The 10,501-nt window shown below is 32.9% G+C and overlaps 1 protein-coding gene across 1 annotated transcript in view; it reads left to right on the plus strand.

Annotated features, from left to right (window-relative positions):
* The window catches only part of LOC113503494 (small conductance calcium-activated potassium channel protein), a 229,444-nt gene extending 219,360 nt beyond the window's left edge, over window positions 1-10,084 (plus strand). The window contains exons 11-17 of the mRNA XM_026885503.1: window positions 1,695-1,830; window positions 3,352-3,462; window positions 3,951-4,078; window positions 4,278-4,347; window positions 4,923-5,024; window positions 5,464-5,606; window positions 5,907-10,084. Of these exons, the coding sequence (XP_026741304.1) occupies window positions 1,695-1,830; window positions 3,352-3,462; window positions 3,951-4,078; window positions 4,278-4,347; window positions 4,923-5,024; window positions 5,464-5,606; window positions 5,907-6,072 (856 nt within the window). The 3' untranslated portion in view covers window positions 6,073-10,084. The remainder of the gene's footprint in view (window positions 1-1,694; window positions 1,831-3,351; window positions 3,463-3,950; window positions 4,079-4,277; window positions 4,348-4,922; window positions 5,025-5,463; window positions 5,607-5,906) is intronic.
* The last annotated feature ends 417 nt before the right edge of the window (window positions 10,085-10,501 follow it).

Raw genomic sequence — 10,501 nt, forward strand, 5'->3', positions numbered from 1 at the left:
TAAATATGTATTTTTGTTTGGCTTTTTCAAATCCACAGTGTTTTTATTTTGTTTTCAATGTCTACGTTAGAAAGATACGGAGAGTTTTTGTAGCGATGCTAGGCTCATGACCATCACAATAAAACAAGAGTTTGACTTTGACTATTTTCGCAAGAAATAGCTTTTTAAGATGTATTCAGAACACAAGTGCTGTTTTTTATATTTTATAGTTTACGTGTTAGCTGTAGCTGTCAATTTATCGATGTCAAGAAAGAGGATGCTTGTTGTGATATAGTAGATTGAATTTTAAAACCAAGTTTTCACTGAAACTGCACAAAACAATTTGATATAGATGCCGTTGATCTATATCTTGAACTTAAATGAGCAATAAAATCACAGCACGGCTTACCACGAACAAAGTTGCTATATTGAAAAATACCTACACAATATCAATTTGAGAGATATAAGGTTTTAATCACGCACAAAATGGCTCTAGGATACAACACACTAAATGTTAGATGAAGCTTCAAACTTACCATGAACATGCACAGAACCATTGCACCTTGTCATAATCATGCATCAAAACAAGTTACCTCTTCCCAAAGGAGCAAGTTGCTTGTGACTTCACTATTACGTGTCTTTCCTTCTCTCTTCTCGCCAATCTGTCTACTAAATGTTTATCTGTGTATCATAACCTTCACCAAGGTCTAAAATTTAATTCACGCATGGCTACAAGTATAATTATTTGGTATTAAACCCAGATTAATGTTTAGAATGCACGTTGTATTTATGAATCTTTATATTCGGTATTAGTACGTACAATGTCTGTGTAGTAAGAAAGTTTTGTTTTTCCATTAGGCATGACAAAATTTTCTTTTGTGTGTAGGAGTTCTGTTCACTGAATGTTTATCAAATATCTAAATAGATACTTTAAATTTAAATCGATATGATATAATTGTCTTTTTAAATAATTTTGCCACAAAATTTGCTTAGAGGTCCCCGTTTCAAATTTTGTACGTTTTTTTATGAAATTTATCTTGAAGATAAAATGATGTTGACTGTAGTAGAAACAACCGGTTATCTGTGGTTCTTGTCGGGCATTTTGGCTCTCAGGTTCCACGATGAAGACCATGCCAATTTGCTAAACTCAATGTGGCTGACAGCTATAACCTTCCTCTGTGTCGGCTACGGTGATATAGTCCCCAACACTTACTGCGGCCGTGGCATTACCCTCACCTGCGGTATGGTGGTATGTATTAAACATAGTAGGATACTTTGGGTTGGTTTGGAAATTTATATAATATCTTTCATACGTTTTGTGTGGCTAGGAATCAATTGCACTAGGCAACGCAAGATTTGAACACTTCGATTAATAATTTCAAAATCAGATAAAATGAAACTTGCACTGTCTAGGCGACACTATAATAGGTCGGTAAAGGTGAGCCATTTTATGTGTTGTTAATAACGTCACAAAATGTTTGAAGCAATTTCACAGTTTATTTAATCAAAGTCAAACTCTTCAATTGAACACGGATACCCTCTGTCTTTTCCTTTATTTCATCTCTTTCTATATTCAATCTACATGCGTGTAGGGTTTATATTGCGTGCGATGCGTCAATAGGTAGGAATTGTTATGAACACTCATGTATCGGTCGTTTCGAACCTTAGGGGAGACAGGTCAATGAGTAAAGCGATGAAATTTATTAACCATTCAGGTTTCACGATGAAGAACACGCTAACCTACTGAATGCGATGTGGCTTATTGCGATTACGTTTCTCTCCGTCGGTTTTGGTGACATAGTGCCAAACACATATTGCGGCAGAGGTATCGCTGTTAGCACCGGCATTATGGTAAGTTCAAACAAACAAACTTTATAACTGTACGTGTTGACTGACGCTTTAATATAAAATCATCAAAAAAATGGTAAATATTAAATCTGAATGTTCGCTTAAACACGTCAACTTGGTGTTGGAATGTTTTTGCAATAAAAAGACTTTCAATTTTGACGTGGAAGTCAGTCAACACTTATGTTTCAATGTACCAAACAATTCACACACCACACTAAAATGCTTTACACTTTCGAGACCTTACGCTGAACCACTAAACCTTTGTCGGTGTATTCGATGTAAATTATCAATGTTCACTGATCTCTGTAACACGATATGTTGATGTTGGAATATTGTGAATGCAGTACTATGTATGTACACACTTGATGTCACCACTTCTGTAACTCACACTCAGTTTACACAATGTTTTGACTATAGGGTAACTACCGTTATGTTTTATTCGTAGTTCTTGCAGGCAACAGCATTATTTGGATAACCTATATCAATACTATAAGTACGGTTTCAATGATTTTTTAATAAACTTACGTCCATTTCCCTGTTAAAAGCCAGCTATTAGAAATTATATAATTTGTAGTATGGAATGCTTCATTTCTCCTTACTATTTCTAGCTCTCTCTTCACTTCAATATTTCACTGAATTGCACAATACGTTTGTTTTTAAAATGGCTCACTTTTCCTAAAATTATTTTGATACAGAAGTGTACAATAAATTTTATTGCACCTAAAATAGTGTTTGTGTAAATGTTGATGAATTTGAATCAGACATTAGATGTTCTTAATGTTAAAATGGAAGTAAACGTTGAATTGATTCAGTCTTGTGCACTAATTAGATGGAATTGCACTGAATGGAGATTAAATCGTATTAAAAATTAACGAAACTTGTTAATATTTATTACAAAGCGAAAAAAACACTTATAAAAGAAGGAAAATAGTAGTTTTAGTGAAATTCTAAATTATTGTAAGTTATTGAGTGGGTAAGACATTTCCTTCTTTTATTCTCTTTGCATAGTGTTCTGTATTATTGGCACAAAACATTTGAGATTAATTTAAGCAAACTAAATAAGTTTAAATAAGGTTTAAATAGAAATAATTAATTAAAAAGCCAAGCTATCATGAGGGTAATCGAGACAATATCGGGCTCTACGGTAGAAATTCTAAATTCAGTATTGTGTCTGTTATCCTCAATAAGTTTGAATTATAATATAAAATAAATAAAAAATTAAAAAAAAGATAGCACATAGCTGAAAAATTATAGTTTATTTTTGATTTTTAGCCTTCAAACTTGCGTTATTGGAATGACAAATTCTTGAATGCTTCTACACGTTCGCTTGCATTTTACATTAAGGTATTCACTTAACAGGGAGCTGGATGCACAGCGTTATTAGTCGCGGTTGTTTCAAGAAAATTAGAATTAACTAGAGCCGAGAAGCACGTTCATAACTTCATGATGGACACACAACTTACTAAAAGAGTAAGTATTTCTGTGATATAAGTTCATCACAATTATTGTTAATCTAATTAACAGGGGGCGGGATGTACAGCATTATTAGTGACCGTTGCTTCGAGAAAGTTAGAGTTAACTAGAGCGGAGAAACATGTCCATAACTTCATGATGGAAACCCAGCTAACGAAAAAGGTAAGGTGACTGTTACTGAACAGTTATCGGAGACGATGAGGTAAGACTTAACTGCTAGGTTATGCTAACCGTAAAAGTAACGAACTAAAAGATAAAAATAATAATAAGCTTGATATCGATTACGCTTGTCACATCGATTAACACACACGGTCCCCACGAGCGCTATCGACAAAATATTCGAAAATGTCAATCGAGACAATGTAATGGAGTAAATAAAAATCTTATAGATTTTCAATGAATATTTGTTGATTGCGTATCTGGCCCAGTATATGATAATAAACGTTTTGCAAATATACACAATAGTAGCGACACATCGCTAGAAATAAAAGACAAACTAAATAACTCTATTAATATTACTAATAAAAACAGTAAATAATAGCTTGAACACAAAAAGCTTTAACCAATATTGGACACAATGTGATGTCATATCGGCTATGGTGAAGTATAGTAAGTGAGGTATTATCTGATTGTAAGTATAATACTTTCAGCTGAAAAATGCAGCTGCCAACGTGCTTCGGGAGACGTGGTTAATATACAAACACACGAGACTCGTGAAACGGGTCCATCCGGGCAGAGTGAGGACGCACCAAAGAAAGTTTTTGTTAGCCATTTATGCGTAAGTATTTCATGTTTTCAACTAGTAGCATAAAAACATAATTCGAAAAAAAGGTGTTTTGAATTATGAACTTAAATTCATTAAGAGACGCTGTAGTGGCTAAAGAATTGTCAAAGTTACGATTGTCGTTTTTCTTAAAATGAATTAGGACGTGAACAAAATTGAAACAAGAAGTGATGAAAAAATAAATATTTTTCAGATTGCGGAAAGTGAAGATGGATCAACGAAAGCTGATGGATAATGCCAACACAATCACAGACATGGCAAAGGTACGTTGATTCCCAGAAAACACATTTATCGCTATTGCTACACTCATACACTCATTTAGAGGTAGACCCCTAGCCAGCACATTAGGAATGCAATTGGTGATCTTAGAGGTAGTATCCAACCACAATTTTTGAATGAGTTTTTTTTCCTCCCAAATAGGACAGAAAATATTTGAAAATCTTTTTCTAGATGTGATTTTTAAAGTTTTTTTAAGATTCAGTGATATAGTGAGGAATAGCCCTTAGGTAAGCTAGTCCAATTGGCAAAAAAACCAAAGCATGCTAAAAATCCGTTTTAACCCCATCTGGCCATCGCTTAACGCATGCATAAATTTAAAAGAACACTTCCGCTAAATTAGATCAAATCCCGCTAAATGCATGTTTAGATGTAGAAATCACGTACTTAATTTATTGAGGACAAACATTTATTTTCAAGCATTGAATACCACATAACATACACAGTGACAGACAAGAATACACTAACTCATAGACAATACACTTACACGAATTAGTTAATAGAAACTACAGTTAATGATGAACTGCAAAGCGATTGATATTAGGACCCCTTTCTTTTACAGACCCAGAATACAGTCTATGAGATTGTTTCGGACATGAGTACGAGGCAAGACACCATTGAAGAGAGGCTGACTAGTTTAGAAGAAAAACTTACTTCATTACAGGTAAGGTGCACTTAAGTAATTATAAAGGATGATGATCAAAATTAAGAAGAGTTCAAAATATAATAAATCTTTATGAAAGTGTTAGTTTATAAATGGTGTTTTCTTTTGTGTCCTTTTTGTTTCATTTTACCGCTGCCATTGCAAAACTGGAAAAGTGTATAATCATTTTTATCATTTCTTCATCTTTATAATATGCCTATAATTTTACTACTTACCTTAACTTTGAAATCATTACGAAATATAACAAATTCATTGTTCCTTGAATACCCTCATTAAACTGCACTTATAATTCTTTCCACATAATATACCTACTCATCTAATCTACTTATCTCTATCAGGTTCTTTATTTTCTCCTTTCTTCTTTGAATAATCGAATATTATTACAGAGTTTCATTGGTGTTGTCTGTTATCGATTAACATTGTGTTTTATATATTCCAGGAACAAGTGAACACTTTACCCGACGTCATGGCTCGGTGTTTGCAGCAGTGTTGGGAACGGGCGGAGCAAAGAAGGAATTTCCTTCATCCCGACACTGCTGCTGTGCCCACTCCGCCATCATCTACTATTACTCCTTACACAAGGTACATTGAATTAATATGAATTGTGTGATTAGGTACCCCATTATCCGATAACTATATAACCCAGTAAATGTACAGAGAGTTTAAAAGTCACGTAAGCAGTTGGTTCATAAAAACGAATTTACATTAATCTGGCCATGTTTTATCAGGATAAAGATAGATAGATAGATAGCAATAAACAATAACATTAATGGCTGGTAATTGAAGATCCCAGAAAAGTGTTGAGTTTCTCAAAGTCATTGATTGACGGAATACCTTCATATGCCTAACTAAGGGTATAACATTTTTTGTGTTAATTTCCAGGACGCTGGCAACAGCGTCACACCCGTGGCCTCCCAGTCCGGTGCTCCAGCCGGCGGCGCGCACGCACTCAGCTCCCGAGAGCACGACCACGCACACGCCGTCCCCGGCGCAGGTGCAGCCCACCAGCCCCGCGCCCCACGCCGCGCGCCCGCCGCTACCCAGCTGAGTACCGCCCTCCAACTCCGAACTCCTGTGCTGAACTCGACGAAACTCGGCGCCCGTCCTCTGACCCCCCCTTCAAAACTATGCCCCAAAGAGGTTGCCGGAGAAATTGTTTTACTACGGAAGACAGAGATTTGAAGATACCAGTTCAATGAACGCATTGCATGAGAAATTTTAAGTTTACACCGCCATTTTTTTGGACGCTCTCATACAGCACGCGATTTAAATCTGTAATATAAAAGCCAATTTGTTTCCACTTGATCTCAATAAAACTGCAAATCAATATGAAATAATAATGTAAAGATTTGTATTTTTATAACGAAAGCATCTTTTCTCGTTTATTGAAACTATTTTCGATATCTTTATCTTACGTTGGTGATGAAAGGTAAAGTGAAACGATTCTCCCGGCCTATCGAAGGACCACGCCGGTGCGAGACCAGGTCAGCCGTAGTTTTCTTCGCTGTTCCCCAAAGTTTCGGATGTGCCAGACTGTTTTCCAGTGATATTGTTTAGATAGTGAAAAGAAATGACGCGGTACGGACCTGCTGTTGTGATTATACAAAATGCTTTATCGATAGACGCTTTAGCTAAGTACGTTAGACGATATTTTGAATACATTATCAGCATTAGTATAGGTAGTTATTACCTACACGTCTGTTCACGTTTTATCTAATGTTCGAGGAACCAATAACACTGTTTTATATACTGAGTGTGTTTTTACTAAGGTTTTTTGTGAATGCCACCGATATTGAAACATTGAGAAGTCTTTGGAAACGAATTTAAAATTAGTCACTTTCATAGATTTCTTAATGTATAGACACATAGTACAGTAAACTAATAGTGACTAATAAATTAATAGATATCACATAGATAATGCATTTATATGATGCAGTCGGTAAGTAAACGGACTGCATAGGCATTTACAAGTACACATAGTGGTCACTATAGATTGGTTTCGGTTCCTTAATTATTTACCATTATATGGACGATTAACACCATTCGGAATAATTATCACAATGACAGATTAGATACAAAGTAAAGCTTGAGAATTATAAATGTCATCATCGATGGTCTTTGCATGTATGGTGGAAAATGCATATTTTGTACAAACCATGAATATAACGGACCGGGGTATCTGCTTTATATTTTAAACGCTCTATAAAACAAAGTTATATAGAGGAAAATAAATAAACATTGTTTCTATAGAGACATTGGTATTATAAATTTTATGGTCAGATATCGGTCACGTTGTATTTGGTTTCATAAGCTTAGGACATTTTCATATTAACGATTCAAAATCCATCGATGAAGACCGTTTAAAATTCAAAGAAGAACCTGTATACACACTTTTAGATATTTAATTAATTAGGTAAATTGAATTGTTACTACCTGCCTATTGACATGTAGATTGTAAACAATTTTTTCTAAGAACTAGATTAAGTAAAGCTTTGTATAAGGAATAAGATTGATGGCTGTCTAAATAGTGCCTAAAACACTACGAAATTTCGATAATTCAGTTTTATTATCTTAATAACTTATAATTGTATATAGATAAAATAAATAATGAGAGCGTAATACTTAGTGAATATTTGAATTTTGTAGATGTACGCGTTGTAAGATGGGATCAATTTGTTTTCACACTGTTTTCGTTGGTTCCCTTCCCTTTGAACAAATGTCTTTTGTTATCTCTATAGTCTAAGAGTACTAAGCATTGGACGTAAGTAACAACTGTCATGGACTTTGCTCAAACAAATCTGCTTAGGAGTTTTGTTAATTAATTATTAAAAGCACGCATGTTAATGATAGACCAATGTTGTAATAATATGCTATTAAACTAAATAGACTACTTGTATTTACTTATTTATATTCGTTGATGTGTCAAAACTCTTAGATATGAAATTACTATCTTAATTATTGATATGCGTGCTGCGAAGCGGATAATATCTGCAATTAAATACTGATAAAATTCAAACCTTCGACAGGTTTCGGACATCACGTCCTCCATAAGACGTGTTACAAGGCAATGAAAAAAAAACAATTTCTTTATAAGTGACCTTGGTAGCTAAATTGGTAAAGCGATGGCCAGGATTCGCAGGTTCGAATCCTGACGTAAGTTAGATTTTTTTCGTTGTGTTTCATTGCAAATAAAATTGCAAAATTTATTTTTAACTTACGTACTGAACTATTCATTACGAATTATATTTTGATTTATCGTTTAATTTTCTTCAGTTCATTTTATGTCTTAATAACTTTTAAACACGTTTAAGTGTGTGTTAAGTTTATTAAGCTGTAAATCTCGGAATCAAAGCATATAATAGTAATTGTTGCTTTTCAATTAAAATGATCCGACATCAATTGATATAAATGAGTAATATAATCTAAGTTAGGTTTTTACATAATTAGCACCAATCAGATATACATAGATTTTTTGTAAGTTGATTTTTCTTTGGTTCTGATTTTAAAACACCATATTTATTTAAAGCTAAGAAATAGAGACACTAGTCCAATAGGAGATATTATAAATTGTAATATTTATATTGTTACGTTATAAAATATTTATTATAAATATAATATATGTTCCCGTTTGATTGACCTATAAGGGCGGCCTAAAGGAAGCAAATATATAAATATATATATGCATATTGTTACAAAAATTCTTTGATTATTCTTGTTGACAAATGTTGGTTATTAAAAATCAGAACCAAATTATTATATAATTTTTTGTTGAACTTACAATAGCTATAATTAAATTAGGGTAATGAATAATCCTATAAATTAATCGTTCGTAATATTATACAAAAACACCAACTAGTATATTTAGATATACGACAGATTTAGTGTAGAAATTAAATATTTCCTGCATTATATTTATTAATAATATCTTACCCATCTTATTAAAACTTTTCCTAAAAATTTTCATAAACAGTGTTTTAAATACTTTCTATATTCCCTAGTATTTGTAACTACCTCGTCATATTTACACGTCACATTTGCCTACAGTTGACTTATAGTAACTGCCACTAAAATTTGCTTTTAATAATAATGCTTGATATTCTTTTTTTATTCCACCTCACTGCGCTCAATATGATCTTGCAAAACTTCTTAAAGGAATATTTGTATAAGTTGTGGAAAGGGACACAGCTATATGCCGTGTATTATGTCTCATTCTCACAACTGAAATAACATTACTTTAAGATTAACTTTGTGGGAGCGAGATAACTATACAAATTGTAATGCGCTATCTTGCTTTTGCAACGAACAGTTTATGAGTATTTTCATAGTACAGACACAGATTTTGTTTCGTATTAACTTGCTGTCACTTTTCTTTTAGATAGAATACATCTTTCAAAATCCAAGACGCACAATAATATTATGAAAAATGGCATTTTAATAGAAATAGGTATTTACATTTTCGGTCTTTACCTAACAGTAGCCTATTAAATTGTCCCCATTATGAAGAATTTTAAAAAGTCTAGTCACTAAGGTTAATTGCTTTAGTCTGTTTTATCTAGGACGTAAATGTTCACAAAAGTGTTTGTTACAATATTTTGTCATTTAAATTCCTACTCCTACTGATTAGAATATAATTTATACCTTTCGAAGATTTAAATGTATTTAAGGTACCTATCGAACACTTTTGCGAGTAAGTCCCAATTTTAGCTAAATTTCAAAGTTAAACTATTTATTTAAGTAAAAATAAGAATTGACCAAAATGTTGTTTAAGAAACGTAGAATTTGTAAATAATAAGCGAAAAATCAGTAAGACATTATGTATAGAGTAATGTAAATTGTATTTGCGAATTTTAATGTAAATAAAGTTATAAAAAAAAATATTTAAAAATACGGTTCCAGTAAAATTATTTTTAAATAATACGTTCAATTGTATAATGAAATTTTAAGTTGTATGCCAACGGAATGTTCTAAGCGGTGCGTAAACAAAAGATATGAAACTTTTGTGATCAATGTTGATGAAATGAAAGTGTAACTTCGATTATATGAGCTGTAGTATTTTTTAACAACTGATTTTTATTTATTCCCTACTTCCTATGTTGTAGAAAAGATTCAATGGACAAACAAAAATCTTTCAAAAGTCAAAAATAAATAGCTGCTGTAAACACACAAAAAGCATTTGCTAAACTAAGTGTTTCGTACAAATACTCTGCAGAAACAAAGATTTAAAAAAAAACATTGGCCGTTCTTCAAATTTATGACAGTATCAATCTTTGCTAAACACCTTTTTTATGTTTAAAGCGTAATTTGCAACGGTTATGACATATTATAGTGCATGGTGACAGACGCGTGGACAGGTGAACAGACAAGAACCCTAGTATCATGGTTCTCTTTTCACCCTTCATAATACCTATATACGGAAGCTTAATAATATATTAGAACGTTAAGCTAATTTTTACCATTACCTACCATTTATCTGACCA

The sequence above is a fragment of the Trichoplusia ni genome, chromosome 19, assembly GCF_003590095.1.
Source record: "Trichoplusia ni isolate ovarian cell line Hi5 chromosome 19, tn1, whole genome shotgun sequence".
In the NCBI taxonomy this organism is placed as follows: Eukaryota; Metazoa; Arthropoda; class Insecta; order Lepidoptera; family Noctuidae; genus Trichoplusia; species Trichoplusia ni.